At 36.4% G+C, this 22,837-nt stretch overlaps 1 protein-coding gene across 2 annotated transcripts; it reads left to right on the top strand.

The window, feature by feature from the left end:
- Positions 1-2,892: 2,892 nt before the first annotated feature.
- On the top strand, positions 2,893-9,028 carry LOC133304228 (2-isopropylmalate synthase 2, chloroplastic-like). Of its 2 annotated transcripts, none has more exons than XM_061504243.1 (12): positions 2,893-3,772; positions 3,858-4,071; positions 4,149-4,229; positions 4,535-4,624; positions 4,716-4,802; positions 5,920-6,020; positions 7,041-7,074; positions 7,185-7,226; positions 7,488-7,571; positions 7,659-7,793; positions 8,141-8,283; positions 8,371-9,028. In XM_061504243.1, the coding sequence occupies exons 1-12, from the start codon at positions 3,060-3,062 to the stop codon at positions 8,501-8,503; spliced, it is 1,857 nt and encodes a 618-aa protein (XP_061360227.1). In that variant the 5' UTR covers positions 2,893-3,059; the 3' UTR covers positions 8,504-9,028. The 2 variants fall into 2 exon arrangements, with proteins under 2 accessions (XP_061360227.1, XP_061360226.1); XM_061504242.1 differs by having other exon boundaries at positions 7,152-7,226.
- The last annotated feature ends 13,809 nt before the right edge of the window (positions 9,029-22,837 follow it).

Here is a 22,837-nt window from a genome sequence, read left to right as displayed (position 1 = left end):
TAATTTCTATTTTGTATATACACGTCACGCAACCGTACAAGTTACAATAATAATAATAATATGTGTCTTTAATAATTATTATTTATTTATCATTATATAATAATTAATTTCAAATGTCATTTATATAATTTATATTATGATAAATAATTGAATCTACAGGCTGGTGCCAGTAAACCATAATCTAAATAGTGGCCTCCCTTTTGCTTGCTTGAGAACGTGATATATATATATATATGAAAGGATTTAATATTTTTTAGTTTAATACAAATATAAAAGTGTGTGGAATTTATATAAGTCTATATACGAAGAAAAGAGAGAAAAAAAAATATGAGTCTCATATGTTTTTATATATGTGTACGTGTTAGAGAATAATATAAACTATTAAAAAAGTAAATCAAAAATTGGGCTTGTGCAATATTCATGTTTCAAACACAAAAAATCTTGCATAATGGGATGTGTTAGATAATAATATAAACTATTAAAAAGATCATTACCTAACATCTTAAGGTTTTAGATTAAGGGTTCACTTTTACTGCAGTTACTGTAGATAATTTATATGCAGTAAGCTCAATACGACATCGTTTTGGAATAAAAATCATGGTATTTTTGTAATTTTAATTTATTTTAGAGTTATTATAGTCTTATAATTATAATTTTTTGATATTTTAATCCCAAGATAATGTCGTTTTGAGAGTAAAAACAGATAATTTATCTTTATTAATTACAAAAATATTTTTCTCTTTAAATTATCTCCTAAAACATTAAACCTTAAATATAAATATAGAAATTTCTCCATTGGGCCTTTCCGTACATTGAAATCACTTATCGAATTTTGCTCAAATTGTCGTAGATATGAGTGTGCTAGTTGATCAAGCGGACTCTCACTCATTTCAAAATATTGATTGATGAATAGATGAGGATTAGGCAATTCCAACCTACAGCATGCATAATTTGGTCTTTATACAGATATGGACATATTTAATAGCATACAATGATGTCAAAAAGGTTAGATCATTCTCTCTCTTTTTATATAAAAAAAGAATGATCTAGTCTTTTTTACAGCATTATATGCTATTAAATATGTCCATATCTCGTGTGATAAAACTTAGCTCGTCTGATGAAAATAGAATTTCATTAAAGATAAAGATGAAATTAGAGAACGAAAAATATTCGGTCATAATCAGTGCTGGAAAATTAAAAAAAATTGCTAAAATTAAATTACGTCAAAAAACAAATTTCAGTTGAAATATTTTGATAAAAAATTTTCAGTTGGAACTTTTGACAAAATTATTTTTCATCGAAAATTCTGATGGGATCTTTTTCAACAAAAATTTCAATGCAATCTTTTATGTCGAAATTTTTATTTCAATCGAAAATTTTGATGTTTTTTTTTTTGCATAAAAAATTTTAGATTAAATTTTTTTCCGTCAAATTTTTTGATAAAATAAATTTTTTTGTCCTAAATTTTGACTATTTTTTTTTGACATTTTTGATGGAATTCTAGTTAAATTCCGCCACAAACTGCGGTGGAAATATTTTCCATCTAAATTTTTAGCAAAATTATAGTTAAATTTCGATGCAAATTGAAACTAGATTTTTTGACAGAAATATAAAACAATATGTTTCAATGCTAATTTGGATATGTAACATGCATTGATGTGAATAGAAAATTTTATTTATACTAATCAGCAGTTGAAGTTCTTTGTTAAAACATATCACTGCTGAAAAATTTATTTTTACTTATATTATGTTTATAATTTATTTTATATTTATAAATTTTTTAAATAATATAAATTTTGTTGAAGCTACAAATTTGGCTAGTGGATCAGCCCTAATTCAACCTGATAAATTATAGAAATTTAAGGGTTAGAGTAAAAAAAAAAAGGTTTTACTACCCAAAAAATCTTAATAGGTTACAACCAAATATAGTTATTGGTGGGCTGGCCCACGACTTCAACCATATATGAGTTATATTTTGGGAAAACATTTTCTCCTTTTAAAGGAGAAAATGTTTCTCATGTTAGTGACTCAAAGCATAAGTGAGTGTATTTAAGAATAACTATTTTATTTATAACAAATTTTATCTATTTATAAATTCCTAAAGAATGTTTGACAAATATTAGTATACATTTAAGATTGAAACTAAAAAAAATATAGAGAAGTGTGAAATAAAATAAAATAAAATTAGAAAAATTCATAAAATATAATTTATTTTTGTGACTCAAAGCATAAGTGAGTCCTACTTTGAATTTTTTTCTCTTTCCACTATTTTGTGGGACCCACTTATGCTATGGGTCATTAACATGAGAAACATTTTCTCCTTTAAAAGGAGAAAATGTTTTCCCTTATATTTTATATTCAGACGATGACTTTTTTTGGGCGGGTTACAACCATGATCTTATAGAGACCTGATACTGTTGTTAACTGTTATAATTTTATTTTTTTCTTAGTAGTTTGGACTTAGATTCACGAACAACTGTTGTTAGAATTATTTGTAAAAGCTCTAATATTTTTATGGTGAATATAGATAAGTTATGTACATTCATTCTCTCAAAGTGATGTTGTTTTGAATTCAAAAATTAAAGAAATATAATAAGAAAAATTATTATAATTTTAATATAAATTATAATTAAAATGGCTCATTTTTTGCTCGATATAAATAACTTATTTATGTTGGTTGAAAAAAAAAATTAACTATTTTTAAAATTCAATTTATATTTCCTAAATCGAGTAATTGTAATTTGTAAGGAGCGGATAGGAGATGAGGTAAAATGCTTTCCTTCGTGTTTACTCGATTTTGTGTGTAAATTTACAACCCTATTGGCCGGTTTTAATTACACTGATAGCTACAAATTTTCCCGTTCTTACATCACACACACTAGTTGTGAGTTGAGAAGAAAACGAAGAAAAGGCGGCGCATTGAGAATATCCTAGCCGCCACCTCAGTAGTTGAGCGCAGTGTACTGTAGTGCAGAATATTCAGAAATTTCAATCCGAAAAGGCAGCAGAACGCCGTAAGCTGATCCTTTCCGACGTCGTTTAGGTTTCCATCGCCGTCTATGGCCGCCGTGATCCGCAGCCCTATTGTCTTTCCCTCCACCCACGCCTCCACTTCCGTTCCTTCTTCCCGTATCATCCTCCATTTCCCTTTTCCACAAACTTCAAAACCCTCTCACTCTTACTCTCACTCCCGCTTCCAATCCATCTTTACCACCCCACATCCGAAATGCACCATTTCGTGCTCTCAATCTCAACCCCAACCCGAATCCACTCGGCGGCGTCCCCCTTACATCCCTAACCACATCCCTGACCCATCGTATGTTCGCATCTTCGACACCACCCTCCGCGACGGCGAGCAGTCCCCCGGCGCCTCCATGACTTCCAAGGAGAAACTCGACGTCGCTCGCCAGCTGGCCAAGCTCGGCGTCGACATCATCGAGGCTGGCTTCCCTGCTGCCTCCAAGGACGACTTCGAGGCCGTCAAAATGATCGCCAAAGAGGTCGGCAACGCCGTCGACGTCGTCGACGATTACGTTCCCGTTATCTGTGGCCTCTCGAGATGCAATGAGAAGGATATTCGAACTGCTTGGGAGGCCGTTAAATATGCGAAAAGGCCTAGGATTCACACTTTCATAGCCACGAGTGCCATTCACATGGAGCACAAGTTGAGAATGACTAAAGACCAGGTCATTGACATTGCTCGCAATATGGTCAAGTTTGCTCGCAGTTTAGGGTGCGATGATGTCGAGTTCAGTCCTGAAGATGCTGGCAGGTTTGTTCTCTCTTTCTTTCTGCTCTGTCACTGCTTGTGTCTCTTTTTGCTTGGTGTTCAATTATCTTGTGTTTATGCCTACCAGATCGGATAGGGAGTTTCTTTACCAAATTCTTGGAGAAGTTATCAAGGCTGGGGCCACAACGCTCAACATACCCGACACCGTCGGCATAACAATACCAAGTGAATTTGCAAAATTGATTGCTGATATCAAAGCTAATACCCCTGGAATTGAAGATGTTATCATTTCCACTCACTGTCAAAATGATCTTGGACATTCTACTTCCAACACCATAGAGGTATGCCCATATCTTTTTCCACTTGATACAAACAATTAAACTAGATTGTAAATTTATCTGCTCTTGGCTGCTTTCAGGGTGCACGTGCTGGTGCAAGGCAACTGGAGGTGACAATTAATGGGATTGGTGAAAGGGCTGGGAATGCCTCTTTAGAAGAGGTGAGGGTCAATCTTCCATTGTGTAATTGATGTAATAACCATGACTTACCATGACTTGACAGTAATCATGCAATGTTCAGTTGAATGTGTATTTTCTCCATGTAATTTATATGAATCATGAATGAATGTTCTCCATCAGGACTCATGCAACCTTTGCATATTCAGCCCTTAGATAATATGTTCCATTTTTTACCACATTTCTAGCTTCAAAAGTGGAAGTTTTAGTACTTCTATTGATCTCAGTAATCAATATTCGGAGGCTTCTATTTTATAGTGTTTTCTAACTTGTTTATTTTTCTTTCTAGGTTGTGATGACCCTGAAATGCGCAGCAGGTGTCTCTGGCAGTCTGTACACTGGAATTAATACGAGGCACATCTTTATGACAAGCAGGATGGTTTTATATCTGAAACCAACCTTTGTGTTTGTTCTTTTCCCTTTTAAAGAACTTTATTAATTGTTTGGTTTATCATAATCTTTTTCAATAGGTCGAAGAGTACACTGGTTTGCAGTTACAGCCACACAAGGCTCTTGTGGGAGCTAATGCCTTCGCTCATGAAAGTGGCATACATCAGGTTGGTTATGTTAAATACATATATGTGTGTATATCTGTATTATAGGACTTAGACCCTGGCACTTACCGTTGTATGATGTTTAAATTTATAATTTTCAAACAAAAACCATTACACCTGAAATGAGCCCAAGTTAATGCTAAGATGGCATGTCTTACCAGAAGTTACTTAGCATATTGGCCAAAAAATAGAATTTGTTATATCAAAGGGTTGCTGCCTTGTGACTTGGTGATCATGACAACCTCTCTCCTCCCAGGGGTAAGGTTGAGTACATCTGACCCTCTCCATATGGAAAAATGGTGTGAGACTCATGTACTTCCCCCCAGCAACACACACTTTTTTCCCCTTAATTCCAAGCTGGGCATTGCATGTTAATCTTTACATGCTGACAAATTTCGTAGAATATTTTGGGTACATAGATTGTGCTGGATAGTTTAAATTAAAAAAATAAAACCTTCTTTGCATGTGACTTTGCCATCCTGGTCCAAATCAGGGCATTAAAAGTGGATTACCAATCCCATAGAATGAGGTTGAGCTTGATTTCTGTGTTTGATTTTGATTTTGCAATTTAGAAAGATATACTTTATAAAAGAAAAGCAAAAATTTTAAACTTCAGTCAAATGGCCCTTGTAAGAGTCAACCTTGAGCCTCATCACACACACACACACACACACACACACACACACACACACACACACACACACACACACATATATATATATATACACATTGGTTCCTTTTACATACAAGAATTTGATTTGATTTCCTTCACATAAATAGAGCCAAACTTCCATTTCTATTTTTTTTCCAGGTTCAGCACATTTTTTGTTGTCTGTTTTAGGAGCTAGTGCGTTTTACTTTTGGGAGAATTCCAAAAAAGTAACTCTTGATACCATGAAAGAAAAATAATTAATGAGCGGTTATTCAAGCCAAAATTAACTGATACATTATACATAATAACCACTTTGGTGGTTTTTTCCCCTTCGTGGTAAATATTATTAACTGGAGTTCCTTATCTGAAATCCTAACATTTTTTTTTTGGTGGCTTGTCCCTAAGCCAGCCTCGATGCTGTCCTTTAATATCCTGCCCTTTTTATTTTTTCAAAAAACTGTGTTGTAGGATGGAATGCTAAAAGACAAACGTACATATGAAATAATATCTCCCGAGGACATTGGCTTTGAAAGATCCAACGAAGCTGGTATTGTGCTGGGGAAGCTTAGGTATGTTATTTACTTTTTGCCTTAACAATTATATCTTCATGGATCTTGTACACCCTGCTAATCCTTGCATCTGTGATTTTCAAATTATTTAGAATTTATTATCATCTGTTAAGAACTATATGTAACATGAATACTTACAGTCAGCATAACATGATAAAACAAGTTGTAAAAATAATTTAGTTTATCCTTCTATGTTGCCGCCAAGTGATTATTAGGTCTTAAGCATGATTTTGTGTATTTAACCATTCTTTACTTATCACTATTCTTTTAAGTTGATAAAATGTGAAATATTCACCGGGAAAATTTTATTTTATATGACTGGAGCTTTGAGAATCCCATGTACAAATGAATCCTGGTCAACTTTAAAGTTCATCTCGGTTTCAAAGTATCGCACCATATTCTTCGTGACTAAACTCTTTCCATCTTGCTTGAGAAGGATTTTGATACCATGTTGAAAAATTAGTTTTATAGGGAGGAAATATGTTACGAACCCACAAACACGAATAGAGACATGGTATGAAAGGTAGAAAGAGAAAGAAGGAATCTCTATTGATGGTTGAATATCAATCAGAAAGGAGAGAGATTTTCTCCAAGGATTTCTCTCTTACAATTGAGCCATTGTTTTGTTTTCTCAATGTTAACAACTCTTTATCTACTCCCTTCTGCTGCTGCTCCTATTTAAGCCAATCTCCTGCCCTTTGAATCTCTCTAACTAACCACTGATACTCGACTGTAACTAACTGTTGATATCTGGGAATCTCTTAACAATACTCCGCCCTAAGATTCTCATCTTTTGTAGCTTTATAACCATTATGTCATACACGAGTGTATCTTTTCAGCAGTATTTTGACCGACATGGCTCTTTATTTGTTGTTTGTTGTCTTTTTAATGAGTGATTCATGTTCTTGTTTCCTCTGGCACCTTGTGCAATTAATTGCATTCTCTTCTACTTTATCCCCAAAAAAAGTCTTATTTTTTAGTTTCTCCTCCTAACAAGCACTTGTGCTCCTATTGATGCAGTGGACGCCATGCTTTGAGAAAGCGACTTGAAGAGGTACAAATATTTGAGTTGAAGCTAAAATCTTATTGAATGTTATCTTCTGTTTTATGAATTATTCTCTGTTGTTTCAGCTTGGTTATGAACTTAATGATGACCAATTTCAGAGTTTATTTTGGCGTTTCAAAGCAGTGGCTGAGCAAAAAAAGGTAAATAAGAAATAGTGATTTTCTTTCCGTTTGAGTGCTACTGATTTTAATATGCAAGGCATTACATCTAGCTTGCATTGACTCAGTCAACAATTTGGGTCTAATTGTCTTTTGATATGCGATATTTTATATCAGGAAATTAATATGGACAGTAATAAATAAAGTTAGCTCTTTCCTGTATAGAATCAAAGCTGGAGGATGAGATAATGGGTTCTATATATGTTAGACGCATGCTGGTTAACTTGCTTTATTTTGTATCAGAGGATTACTGATGCTGACCTCAGAGCATTGGTATCAGATGAAGTTTTTCAGGCAAAGCCTATCTGGAAGCTTGGTGATTTGCAGGTAAATTGAAATATGTTTTGAAATATGATGTAATGGCTTGACAACAGTAGAACAAACATAAGCTAATCAGTATTCCATCAAGTGCAGGTGACTTGTGGAACTCTTGGTCTTTCAACAGCAACTGTCAAACTTGTTAGTATTGATGGTAGTACACAAGTTGCTTGTTCTGTTGGTACTGGACCAGTGGATTCGGCTTACAAGGCTGTTGATCTGATAGTGAAGGTTTGAAGTTGTATATATTCCTTGTCTCTATTATCCTATCGCTTCCTTTTGATTTTGAAAGCTTATTGGACTACTCTTAGTATGTATAGGTAGTGTACTTGACTTAATTATTAGTTCTAATAGGAGTATTAGGTATTGTAAAACATTACATCCTATCAATAATATTTTCAGTATTAACCGTCTTTATCTCTTTCCCTTTTTCCCTAACCCTAAACCTGAAATTCTTGATAGATTTCAAATCTAAGATGTTTTCTCATCACCCTGATTTACACGTTTAATTTAATTAGGCTGGTATTGTTAGCACTATAGGTCTGATGGATTAATCTTCTACTCTTATTTTTATGCAGGAACCAATAACTCTTCTTGAGTACTCGATGAATGCAGTCACCGAAGGCATTGATGCAATTGCCACTACACGAGTTTTAATTGGTGGGGAGAAGACTCCTACTACTCGTGCTTTAACTGGAGAAACTGTTCATCGAACATTTAGGTTTGTTGAATTCTGAATTGGATTGCTTTAGTGTATCTTGTTCTTTCTAATGATCCATGGATACGATATATATATTTTTTTTTGTAGTGGGACCGGAGCAGGAATGGATGTTGTTGTTTCCAGTGTCAAGGCCTATATTGCTGCAATAAACAAGATGTTGGGTTTCAAGGAAACATCTTCATCTGCTGAAAAAATCCCAATTTCTGCATCAAAGATTTGAGAATTGGTGTTACTGCTTTGGTCACAGTTGCTTGTGATTCTTGTTTACTGTGCAAAGAGAAAGAGAACGTCAGTAGCATCCTTACCTTTCTCAAGTCTCCGGATTAAGAGATTGAAGCTGTATTTTAACATGATTTTATTTGCATTTCTTAGTTTACCAATATCCAATTAAATGATTGAAGTTGTATTTTAACATGATTTTATTTGCATTTCTTAGTTTACCAATACCCAACTAAGGCTAGCTAGGTATTGATAAACTACGAAGTGCAAATAAATCATGTTGAGATACAGCTTCAATCTCTTAATACGGAGACTTGAGAAAGGTAAGGATGCTTAGCAGCAACCAATGTAATTTAAGTCCGTTTTAAATATTTAGACTACATAGATTCTTTCCTTCCCTTTTTTTTTTTTTTTTTGAGGGTCTCCTTTATGGAAGTCATGTATGTGCTTTAGTTATACAACGATTGAAGTGTTTTGTTTTAATGTTTTTTCTGTCTCATTTCTCTTTGTGCATAATAAAAACATGGCCATCTTAAGTTTTCACCTTAGAGCCGAGTCTATAAATGTCAATGGGCCAATTCCTCCCATGGCAAAAGCTTCATGGGTTAGGGTTAGCCAGTGAGCTATTTAAATTTTTTATTTCATAAAATTTTATTTTATTTTTATCATATTCAGTCACTATTAGAAAAGGTTTCATTATCGACAAAAAAATATTTTGTCAAAAATTGTGATGGAATTTTTCATGAAAATAGAAGTATGTAAAAAATAAAGATGAAATTAGAGACAAAAAAAGATTCGGTCATAATCAGTAATGGAAGTTTTCGAAAATAAAAAAGTTATGTGAATTTTTTTGGCGGACATTAAATTCCTTCAAAATTCTCGATGGAATCTTTTGTCAAAAAAATTTAGTAAATAATTTCCATTGAAGGACAGAAATTATAGTGTTTTTGTAATTTTAATTTATTTCAGGTTATAATAGTCTTTATTTTTATAATATTTTAAGATTTCAATAGCTTAACGATGTCGTTTTAAGAATAAATGCATATAACTTATCTGCAATAACTGCAGAAATATTTTTTCCTATTATTTTTCGTCGAACTTTTTTACGGAATTGTAGTTAAATTCTATAGCAAATTGAAACTAGATCTTTTTATGGAAATATTTTTGCCATGCAACAATATGTTTCAACGCAAATTTGGATATGTAACATGCTTAAACGTCAGTAGAAAAACTTATTTTTACTGAATCACAGTTGAAATTCATTGTTAAAACATATCATTGATGAAAAATTTATTTTTACTTGTATTATGTTTATAATTTATTTTATGGGATTTGCATTTATCATTTAATATGACACAAGAAAGTTTCCTACACACACAACATTTTGTGGAGCCCACACTTTTTGAAGCAAAAAAAAAAAAAAAACTACGGCACACAAAACGAATCTCTATAATATTACACAATCACTTTTCTTACGACATAACTATTATAAAACCCTTATTTATTTTATATGTATAAATATTTGAGTGTCTAATTCTATGCTTTTTTTGTGGTCCTTGTCCTTAGAAGGAAGCAGAGAGAACGAGGAAAATTAATCAACTAAAGGGTAGACTTCTACGAAAAGAAAAGGTCTTTGCCTATGATGTGCCAAGTGCCAACAGCAATTTTCTAACCACAAAGATGCCTTCCATGTAGACTTCGACAAAAAAAGGGTCTAGTTATGTTTCTCAGGACACTCCTGAATGATGCATATAGAGTTGGCTTAAAATGTTTCTCAAGACAAAAAAAAATGGGGTCTAGTTATGTTCAAGGACCCGTTTTTCCACCTATATCTGCCACCACATATAAGAAGGTTTAGAAAGTTGTGTTCTTCCCTATTTAAAAAAAAAAATGTTATAAAGCTAATATTAATTTTCTATATTTTTGTGGATGTGGACACGTTGAGAACTTTCTATTTTATTATAATTTATTAGTGTAAAGACTAAAAATGCGTTATAATATTTCATCTATTTTTATTTGGTACCCTCAAACTTTCGATCCTGCATCTGTTCCCGGGTAAGTTGGAGTTGAATTGGATGGTAATTCAAGTTGAGAAAAAAAAAAAGGAGAGATGCTAAGACCAAGTCTCAAGTCAGTTTTCCAACCCATTATAATTCTTCTGCTATTTCTGCAGACACTTGAAAGAAACACATATGAGGAGGACGATTCTGGTTTAATATAGTGATTGCTGCTGTCAATTGAAGATGACATGGGCAAACACGAAGAATGAGCCAGATTTGGGACATACTCTATGGTATAGAAGTCTATGTTGAGACAAATACTAAAGGCGACAAGGATTTCTAATTGAGCGAATGCTCTTGTAGGAAAAGAGGGGGCATATGTGTTGCTATTCAGTTAACAATTGTTAATTTTAAATAATAAAATCAAACGAAATCATTGAATGGAAATCAGCCAGGTAAGGTAATTCCTAATTTGGTTTTCGTAATATGACTTTTGTTAACATTTATCATTACTTTTTCTAATATTACAAAGTGCATTGTCTTAGCTCATTTAAATTCTTGATCGCGTTTCCATTCATCTCCTTTGACGTAAAGACATTCATAGGGTCTTCGTAAATTTATTAACAATCCTCAATAGTGCACGTTGTTCTTCTGAAGGCTCCTACATCCTATGTTCTAGATATTGGCATCAATCTTCTTCCCAGCGACGCCTGGATTTTGGCACTCGTCTTAATTATTTCGTTGATCTTTTTGTGCAACATTACGCTGAACATAAATATTAACAAGAAGGAATCAATTCGTTGTCTTAAAACGACAACTAAACATGTTGTCTCGCGTAGCAGTTCCCATTGATTTGCATGGACTACGTTTTTTATGGGCAGGAATGCAAGCTTACCCAATTTATTAGTTTGATGTGCTGATCAAAAGAAGAAAAGGGGGCAATAAGTCATCTTGGTGAACTGTGCTTCTTTGCTCAACAAGATAAATAAGATTAGAGGATTTGTTAAGATTCAATGATGCTGGTCTAACCATTGCTCAGATTCAGTTTTTTGAATTGCACCGATTATTTTGCATCTGCTTACGCAGTGTTTAAGCTTAAAGCTCCAACTTCTTTCAGTAATTGAGTAGCAAAATCAGCGCCAATGACAAATGCCGACTATCACAAACTCTGTCCAAATCAACGATGCAAACAATATTAAATCCAACACAAAATCATTCCAAGTTTAATTAATCAGTGTCCCATGTACTTCAGGGATAACCAATGACCAAGTTTTCTAATCCAGAATAATCCCTTCATACGACACCCAGAACAATTTGAGGAAAAATCTCTGACCAATGGGGTGACAAGGCTTCACATCCTTCCCCTTTACTCCCCCCTCTCCAGTTAAACTGTCTCTGGAATACGAGCAGAATCGATTCATCTAAGCGACAAGTATGAATACACACAATTTAGCATACTAATTTGGGTTAGCACATCATGGAGCCATAACTTTCAACTGCAAGGGTTTAATTTCCAAACGGGGAAGAAAGGAAAAATGCTTGTGCAGTTAGGTTAGTTACCCCAGCAGATGCAGAGGTGTGATGCAAGTTATTGGTGAAGCTCTAATGGAGGCTCTCACCGCTGCATAAAAAGTAAAAGCCAACAGCTATGGTCTGAATTCATTGCGGCCAATCATTGGCAATGAAAAAATAGGAATGAGAAAGAGTTTATTCTAATCATAAAGTTTATTAGCAGTAACCCCAGATACAATAATTTTAATCACAATATGAATCTAAACATCCGAAGATTAAGTCAGACTCAGTTGAGGGTATTAGGTTATTCTCAAACCTGAAACACCCTCTGCTTCCTCTGTTCTCCAGTTAGATAGACCTATCATTGATAGGTTAAGACATGCCCCCATCTCCAGGTAAAAGAATCACAGGAAATCTCATTCCTCTGCCAGAATTGGTCTAATGGTGAATCAGGCCATAGAGAACCACAATCTCCCGGAACAGGTACCCATTTCTTTCCTGTTGGCAAATCAATACATTCAGGGTGGTCACCTGGAGACACACACGAAGCATTTGTATATTAGACGTTTTGCACCATGAATATATCCAACCATAAGAATCACAGCATGAATATGAAGTATGCATAGCATTGCCAGAATCACTTGTCAAAGAATATAGACAAGTAACATACGGGTCATAATTTATTTATTTTTCTTAAAAAAATAATTATAATTAGATTAGACACAATTTGCACCATGAATAAAAATGTAGTTCAACATTAATTATTGCCTAGATTATCAGAAATATGTGTAGTTAGGCTCAAGCAATGACACAAAAACAAGTTGATGTCCGGTTATAATTCTGTAATAAAGAAATTTATCATTTCATAAAGGAAAAAAGTAAGAAGAAAGCTTATCAACACCGTTATAGAGTTTAGAAATGAACATCTTCTTGCCTAATCGTCATAGTGGCACTCCGTGCATCGCACGGGTCACTAGTCTCTCTATTATATTATATATATATATATATATAGAGAGAGAGAGAGAGAGAGAAATAGTGACATTATGTGCATCGCACGAGTAATGCACTAGTCTCTCTTTATATTACATATACAATTGTTAAATCTCATAGATACAAGAGGAAATGATAGTAATCCTTGTTGTATTAAACTACACAACATTGATGCTATTATATAGCAAACCAATTGAAGAATACAAAGAGACACACTCAATGTGGAACTTCTACACTATTAACACTAACACTCTTAACACTCCATCTCAAGCTGTAGCATATAGATCATATGCTACAAGCTTGATACATAAATAATACTCCCATTAGGAACCAAAAACAACAATGCTACATCAACGAAATGAAATGACTAAGTACAACAAATCAACTAGAATGACCATCAGTCTGAAGAGCTGATAAAGAGACAGTGCTGGAATGGACATCAGAGCATGGATGGTGCCGGAATTATCATCGACAAAGACAACTGAGCTGATCAGGACATCAGCATCAAGATCCCTCTCAGACATTTCATTTAACAGTTGGTGAGCAGCCGTGGTTTTCCCTTGACTATGCTACAAGCTTATTACAAGAAAGACCAAGTAACATAACATCAAAATAAATCTCCTAAATGAGAAACCAAAAATCAACAATGTGCTAAAAATGGCGTCAAAATGAACATCAACATGGAAGATGCCGGAATGATCATCGGCAAAGACAATTTTGCTGGAATGACCATCAGCAACATGGACGGTGCTCCCCCTCAAGAGGAACTTCTAAACAGTGTCGGAATTATCATCGGCAAAGACAATTGTGCTGGAATGACCATCAGCAACATGGACAGTGCTCCTTCTCAAGAGGAACTTCTAAACAGTGCCGGAATTATCATCGGCAAAGACAATTGTGCTGGAATGACCATCAGCAACATGGACAGTGCTCCCCCTCAAGAGGAACTTCTAAACAGTGCCGAAATTATCATCGGCAAAGACAATTTGTGCTGGAATGACCATCAGCAACATGGACAGTGCTCCCCGTCAAGAGGAACTTCTAAACAGTGCCGGAATTATCATCGGCAAAGACAATTGTGCTGGAATGACCATCAGCAACATGGACAGTGCTCCCCCTCAAGATGGATGATGAATAGTATAAATACTCCATCTTGGGAAGAAAGAAGATTAAAGAAAAACAAAGCTTCGCGGAATCAAAAAAGTCGCCGGAGACGGCGGTGGGTCGTCGAAAAAGTCATCAGAGATGGTGGTGGATCGCCGGAAAGTCATCGGAAAAGTCACCGGAAAAGTCGTTGGAGACGGCTGTCAACGGTGGACGACGCGATCAACGGTGGTCGGTCAACGACAACGGTGGTCAACCCAACAACTTCCCAATGATCATTCTTTTCTGATGTGACAGATCAGTCTAAGCTGCAGTCACAGAGCATACTAAGAAAAACCCGAAAAAGAAATAGCAACGGGAATCCCTCAAGGAGGGTGATATCTCTCTATAACCATATTGAAATTATGGAAAATAGAACTAAGTTAAACGGATTAAGATTCCTCTTGTTAGGCTCTGATACCATGTTAAATCTCATAGATACAAGAGGAAATGATAGTAATCCTTGTTGTATTAAACTACACAACATTGGTGCTATTATACAGCAAACCAATTGAAGAATACAAAGAGACACACTCAATGTGGGACTTCTACACTATTAACACTAACCCTCTTAACAACAATAATCAAATTAAAAAGTTTTTTTATATATACAATAATCAAATTTAAAATAAGTGGTAAGGGCCTATAGTAAAATAGTCTCTTAGGAGCTCTTTGTTATGTTGACATATTTTATATTACCGGTAAAGTGAGTATGGCAATGTGAAATATCTATGTTTGGTAGAAGCTAGTTGAAAATCATGGATACCCAGTATTCACTTTAACACATAAAAATGTGAACCATGATTCCTCTTGAAAACTTGATATTTCAGGATACCAATGAATTGGTAAAATGTAAATTATGTTTTCGGACTAAATTGCCCTCTATCCTACGTACCCTACCTTGACTTGTTCAAACCAAATACACTTTTTGTTGTAAAAAGGAAGTCTTGGTCTGAATGTTGGTCTGAATATTATCCTCTATGCCTTGTTTTTTTTTTGTTCTGATCGTGTTTATAATTATAAGTTACAAGTGTCCAAGGTTAGTTTCGTCAATTTATCCTATATTTCAAGTAATATTTTATCATCAACCAAACACATACATTAATAAACTTAACCAATATTCCTGATAATATTTTGCCCTACCAAACACTTTTTTGATAAGATTCTCGGAAAACTCATATTCGTACTATATTTTCAGTAATTATGATTCTCAGACTAAAAAAAAATTTCCACTACTAAACACCTCCTTAGAGTAAAAGTTGAATGAAGAAAGAAAAAATAAACTTTTGAATCCAACAATGATTAGATTGGTAGTAGAAAAAATTGGAAGTATAAATATCCTACCTCATGGAATAAAATATATTTATTTAAAATCAAATAGATAGCTAATGAAAACAGTCATACATTGATAAATGAAGGAGAAAAATATATGAAATAGTGATGTACCTGTAGTAAATATAAATTATTTCCACTAGTTAGTCGATATTCATTTTATTATAACGGTAGACGAAAAATTATTGAATTCGAATTAATAATGTATGGATTAAATGTAGTTTAATTTTAATTGAATTATCTTTTAATTAACTCTCATTTTAATTTTAATTTTATTGTCTTTTAATATTTAAACATACATTTAACCTAAATACAGTCTTTTTAATTTTAATTTTATTGTCTTTTAATATTTAAACCTACATTTAACCTAAATAGAGTCTTTTAATTTTAATTTTATTGTCTTTAGTTCCCTTTTCTTTCCAATGTTTAGTTGTTTCTTTGATCTTAGCCACCGTAAAATGCAACATAAGAAAGAAAAAAAAAAAGCTTTTGCGTTTCTTTTTCTTATCCATTCTTTTACCTTTCTAGCAACATCATCATAACATTCGTTAGAAATGGCCTTCACAATTGTTGCTAGCAAATCATACATGCCCAATTGCCTGGTGAAGAGGCATAGGGCTATTTCCTATTTCGGAAATGAGAAAGCCATCACTTCTGAACTTTTTCTATAATTTTCAGGAAAAAGCATGCCGACTTTTCCCACTATACATCTATTTAAACAACAAAACTTTGGTATCACCGATATACTGAAGTTTAGTGCATTTATAGCTCACTTTTATTAGATTAAGATTTTTCATCAAAGTAGTAATTTAACTGTGATCGTTTGTTAACCTCGCGTATTTTATTTTGTTTCATTTTAGTCGTGATGATTTGGTAATTCAAAATTTATCTAAAATTTATAATAATGAAAATAATAACATGAAATTTATTTTAATAGGATTAGTTGGGCTGAGACACATTGTTAATCCTGTAATTATCATTTCGGATTATTTTATAAATTTACTTTCAAAATTAAAATCAATTAAAACACGAATATTTTCTACATAACGACATAGTTTTGAGTTCCCTATTGCACTGAGGGATACGTCAGAGCGGGACCCATCATGTCAAGCACAAAAATAAATTTTTAAAAATTAGCTTTCTTTTCTTTAATTCTTTGGGTGAAATAAATATTTAAAATTTTATCATTAAATCGCACAATTAATATAAGGTAATCGTTTTTTCAAACAAAAAAAGATTTTTCCAAATAAACCTCGGTGATGATTCCATTATTTTTAACATTCAATTTCTTTCGTCATCACGTTGCCATCCGATTGCGATAGGGGAAATCTATGAGTACGAGGTGGGAGCTTATAAACCTCTCCACCTCTAGCTACTTGTGCAATGTGGGATTTGTTAGTTTATATCCCACACACCATTTTATCTTCCCTCTTTCGTTTCTTTCTTAACCTACTTCTTATTCATAACCAATAAAATTTAGATACAAACTCCAAACACTGAGTTACCAAATGCATTTGTTCAGAGCCTGCAGACAAAATGAACAAAAGTGTTAACTTTCAACCCACAAATTAAAAATGTCTTTCTTTTTCCTTTTATGTCTGCAGACCGCTTTGATAACTTTTGATGAAAAATCTTAATGTAATAAGTTTCATAATTATAAATTTTTAGATAAATTTTGAATTATCAAGTCATTACGATTAAAATGAACCAAAATAAAATGCACGGTAATTTTATTTTAAAATATTGATAAATTTGCTTTCGCGTTTTTTAACATTACTTATTCAACTCAAACAATACATCTGAAATGCTAACAGTGTGGCAACAGTACCATATCTCATTCACCATGTCTCATTCAACTTCCATCTAAATTACTCACACCTCAAAGTGGTCTGCAAATGATCCTGAATAATAAAAAATAAATGGATTAATGGAAGGTAATAACGTGTGGGATGTCTTACCGTGCGAGTAGAAGAAATCATAAAATATTTGGCTCAATTATAGATGTATCATGGCATGACCAGACAACTAATATTATCCTATGGAAGAGCACAAAAACCAAATTCGAGTGACAGGTGCACATGTCCATGGGACTTATTCGTGAATGATACTTTAAATTTATTGTTTTTGTTGGGCTTCCTTCTTTAATGCTAAGCCCAAGCCCATTTGAGGGGTTCCTAACCCTAAACCTAATTTCCACCTCCTTTATATATACTCATTAGTTGAGGGTGGAGACTAGGTCATTTTTTGAGAGAACAAATTTGAGAGAATTATTTGATTGTTTGAGTAAAGCTTTATACTTTGCATTTGAGAGATCTCTAGAGAGAGTTTGAGTGAAACATCTCTAGGGTAGTTTGATTATCACCATTGTTGGAGAGGTTGAGTTAACCACCACATTGGTGTATTTGATTCGTTGTAACCATTATTTTCATAGTGGATTTCTGATCTGAACTAGGTCCCGTGGGTTTTTTACTTCTTCATTGGAGAAGGTTTTCCCACGTTAAAACCGGTTGTGTTCTTCTTCTCTCTCTCCTATTTTTGATTTTTTCATTTTTGATTGTTCCGCTGCGCTGCCTGACCTGGTGAAGTTCAGGCTGAGGTATTGCCGAGATCCGAGATCAGGATCTTGTTGATTGACTTCCGCACAAAGGCCCCTGAGCCGAGCTTGAGGGAACCGAGTTTTTCCAACAGTGGTATCAGAGCCCGAGTTCGACGGGTTCTGAGGGAGACGAGATGGAGACCAGTGGCATAACTCATGATGGAGATATGTTCAAGTTGACCGCAGACAATTTCACATATTGGAGACCGATGATGGAAGATCATCTCTACTGCAAAGATTTGCATGAGCTCATTATCCTTGATGAGAGACCAGCAGGCAAGACAGATAAGGAGTGGGAGATCCTTAGTCGGAAGGCAGTAGCCACGATCAGGAAATATATTGATAAAAGCCTTTTTGAGCACGTGTCCGAATTCACGAACGCGTATGAGTTGTGGACGAAATTAGAGTCCATGATTCAGAAGAAGACTCCCAGGAACAAAGCACACCTGGTTCGCCGACTTGTTAAGCTTGAATATAAGGACGGCATGAGCATGATTGAACACCTGAACACCTACAAAGGTATTGTGAATCAGCTGTCAAAGGCTGACATGAAAATTGATGAAGAACTGCAGGCATTGTTGTTGTTGAGCTCGCTGCCAGAAAGCTGGGATACTCTGGTGGTGACCCTGAATAACTCGACTCCAGATGGAAAATTGAAGATGGATGTCGTGACAGACAGCCTCCTGGGCGAAGAATCCAGGAGAAGAGAACGAGGTACTTCGAGTACGTCTGAGGCCAACGTTGCTGAGAACAAAGGGAAATCCGACTCCCGCGGTAGAAGCAAAAGCCGAGGTAGAGGTCGTGACAGACGAGACAAGTCCAGAGGTCGGTCAAAGCCGAAATATGAGTTGAAGTGCTTTTACTGTGGAAAGACAGACCATAAGAAGCCAGACTGTTAGACCCTACAGAATGATGAGAAGAACGGCTCTGTGAAGCCGGATCAAATTGTTCCCAAGAAGAGGGAAGACAAGAGAACCACTGCGGTGGCTGCAAATCCTGATGCCGAGATATTCCTCCTTGGTGAGGATAATTATTTGAATGTTGCATATGATGACTGCACCTGGATTGTTGACTCTGGTGCCTCCTTCCACGTTACTCCACACAAAGGTTTTTTCTCCTCTTATCGAGGTGGTGATTTTGGAGTCGTGAAGATGGGAAATCAAGTGACCAGCAAGATTGTTGGTGTCGGTGATGTAACTCTGACCACGGATGTCGGATGCCGACTTGTGTTGAAGGATGTGAGGCATGTTCCTGACATGCGTTTGAACCTAATCTCGGTAGGCAAACTTGATGATGCCGGGTTAGTGAACTACTTCGGTAGTGTGAAATGGAAGCTGGCCAAGGGAAACTTGGTCATGGCCCGAGGTAAGAAGGAAGGCTCCTTGTACGTGATGCAAGGAAAGATCAATGGCGGAGAAGCCAATTCTGTTCGAGATGAACCTAGCTTGGAGCTATGGCACAAGCGCCTCGGCCACATGAGCGAGAAAGGGCTACAGATCCTGAACAAGAAAGGATTAGTGACCGGGTTGAAAGGCCAAGCGTTGGAGAGTTGCACGCACTGCCTAGCTGGAAAGCAGCACCGGGTTTCTTTTGTGAGACCGGATCAACCAAGACGACGCAGGTATATTCTTGACCTCGTCCATACTGATGTCTGCTCCATGTCGGAAAGATCCCTTGGAGGAGCTCAGTACTTTGTTTCATTTATTGATGACCATTCCCGCAAAGTGTGGGTATATTTGCTGAAGACTAAAGACCAGGTACTCCAATCCTTTAAAGAATTCCATGCAATGGTTGAAAGGGAGACTGGCAAGAAATTGAAGGTGGTCCGATCTGATAATGGTGGTGAGTATTGCGGCCCTTTTGATGCATACTGCAGAGCGGCCGGGATTCGACTTGAGAAGACGCCCCCCAAGACTCCACAGTTAAATGGACTGGCTGAGAGGATGAACAGAACAATTGAAGAGAAGGTACTAAGCATGATATCCAATGCTGGGTTACTGAAATCATTCTGGGGAGAAGCCGTCAAAATAGCTGTTGACTTGATCAACCTCTCACCATCACGGCTACTTGAAGGAGAAATTCCAGAAGAAGTCTGGACAGGTCGGAAAGCGGCCTATAATCAACTGAAAGTGTTTGGATGCCGAGCTTTCGTGCATATCCCTAAAGATGAAAGGGCAAAACTTGATGCGAAGACAAAAGAATGCATCTATCTCGGTTCACCAAAATCCGAGTTCGGGTTCCGACTTTGGGATCCAATCAATAAGAAGATTGTGAGAAGCCGAGATGTGATCTTTCATGAGCATGAGAACATTCATGACATCTCGAAGCCCAAAGTCCGGGTTACTGTCAGACATGAAGAACCCGTCCCTCCTGTCCGAGCTGAAGCAGGGGGAGAAAATCAAGAAAATGAAGAAATTGATGATCAACAACAAGCTGAAGATGACCAAGACATTGAGGTCCGAGTTGAGGATGAGATCCGGGATGAAATTGATGAACCGGGTTCTCAAGCTGAAGAACAACCGAGATATCCAACTCGAGAAAGAAGACCCTCTACAAGATACCCATCTGATGAATACACCGTTGTTGCTGAAGACGGTGAGCCTCAGAGTTATGATGAGGCTGTGACGAGCTCAGAGAAAGAAGAATGGAAAAAGGCAATGCAGGACGAGATGAAGTCTCTGCACGAGAATCAGACTTATGAGCTGACCGAGTTGCCAAAAGGAAGAAGAGTTCTGAAGAATAAATGGGTCTACAAGATTAAGAATGAAGAGAACGGGCAAAAGCCGAGATACAAAGCCCGGATTGTGGTGAAAGGCTGCAATCAGAAGAAGGGTGTAGACTTTGAGGAGATTTTTTCTCCTGTGGTGAAAATGACCTCGGTCCGAACTGTGTTAGCCATGGCGCCTTCGATGGACCTCGAGGTAGAACAAATGGATGTGAAGACGGCATTTCTTCACGGTGATTTAGAAGAAGAGATATATATGGAGCAACCAGAAGGGTTCCAAGCTCCAGACCAAGAAGACTTGGTATGTCGGTTGAAGAAGAGCCTCTATGGCTTGAAGCAAGCACCTCGGCAGTGGTACAAGAAATTTGAATCATTCACGATTGATCATAAGTTTGAGAAGACTGAAGCCGACCACTGCGTATTTGTGAAGAGGTATGAGGCCGGAGATTTTCTGATTTTGTTGTTATATGTTGACGACATGCTTATTGTAGGGAAAGACAAATCGAGGATAGCCGCCCTGAAAAAGGCGTTGAGCTCGTCCTTCGCAATGAAGGACCTCGGCCCTGCAAAGCAGATTCTCGGAATCAAGATCATCCGAGATAGACAGAAGAAGCTACTGTGGCTGAGTCAAGAGAAATATATTGAGAAGATTCTGAAGAGATTTAGCATGGACAAAGCCAAAACAGTGAGCACCCCTCTTGCCGGACACATAAAGCTGAATCAGAAGCAATGTCCGAGATCTGATGAAGATAAAGATGAGATGATGAAGGTCCCTTACCAATCCGCCGTCGAAAGCCTGATGTATGCAATGGTTTGCACTAGACCCGACTTGGCGTATGCTGTTGGAATGGTAAGCCGGTATTTATCAAACCCCGGCAAAGAGCACTGGGAAGCAGTGAAGTGGATCTTCAAGTACCTCCGAGGTACAACTGACTTATGTCTCCGATTTGGAGAAGGCAAAGCCGAGTTGCAAGGCTACTCGGATTCTGATTTAGGGGGAGACGTCGACTCGAGGAAGTCGACTACAGGATATTTGATGAGATTTGTCGGAGGAGCTATCTCTTGGCAATCAAGACTTCAGAAATGTGTTGCACTATCGACAACTGAGGCTGAGTACATTGCCGCTACTGAGGCAAGCAAAGAGATGCTGTGGATGAAGAGGTTCCTCATGGAACTCGGCCATGATCAAGACAAGTACGAGCTGGGTTGTGACAATCAAAGCGCAATCCATCTTGCGAAGAATTCGACCTATCACTCCCGCACTAAACATATTGATGTGAGGTATCACTGGATCCGGGATGTGGTGGAAGGTGGAGAGCTCGAACTCGTCAAGGTGCACACTGACCAAAATTGGTCCGACATGATGACGAAGCCGGTTCCAGCAAGAAAATTTGAAGACTGTTGTGAAGGAGCCGGGTTGATGCTGAAGCCGACGCATTGAAGTCGGAGGGGGAGATTTGTTGGGCTTCCTCCTTCAATGCTAAGCCCAAGCCCATTTGAGGGGTTCCTAACCCTAAACCTAATTTCCACCTCCTCTATATATACTCATTAGTTGAGGGAGGAGGCTAGGTCATTTTTTGAGAGAACAAATTTGAGAGAATTATTTGATTGTTTGAGTAAAGCTTTATGCTTTGCATTTGAGAGATCTCTAGAGAGAGTTTGAGTGAAACATCTCTAGGGTAGTTTGATTATCGCCATTGTTGGAGAGGTTGAGTTAACCACCACATTGGTGTATTTGATTCGTTGTAACCATTATTTTCATAGTGGATTTCTGATCTGGACTAGGTCCCGTGGGTTTTTTACTTCTTCATTGGAGAAGGTTTTCCCACGTTAAAACCGGTTGTGTTCTTCTTCTTCTCTCTCTCTCTCCTATTTTTGATTTTTTCGTTTTTGATTGTTCCGCTACGCTGCCTGACCTGGTGAAGTTCAGGCTGAGGTATTGCCGAGATCCGAGATCAGGATCTTTTTGATTGACTTTCGCACAAAGGCCCCTGAGCCGAGCTTGAGAGAACCGAGTTTTCTCAACAGTTTTATCAA

This window comes from Gastrolobium bilobum, unplaced genomic scaffold, assembly GCF_033153095.1.
Source record: "Gastrolobium bilobum isolate Gb01-03AN ecotype WA unplaced genomic scaffold, APGP_CSIRO_Gbil_v1 utg11897, whole genome shotgun sequence".
In the NCBI taxonomy this organism is placed as follows: domain Eukaryota; kingdom Viridiplantae; phylum Streptophyta; class Magnoliopsida; order Fabales; family Fabaceae; genus Gastrolobium; species Gastrolobium bilobum.
This window is presented reverse-complemented; position numbering and strand designations above follow the sequence as displayed.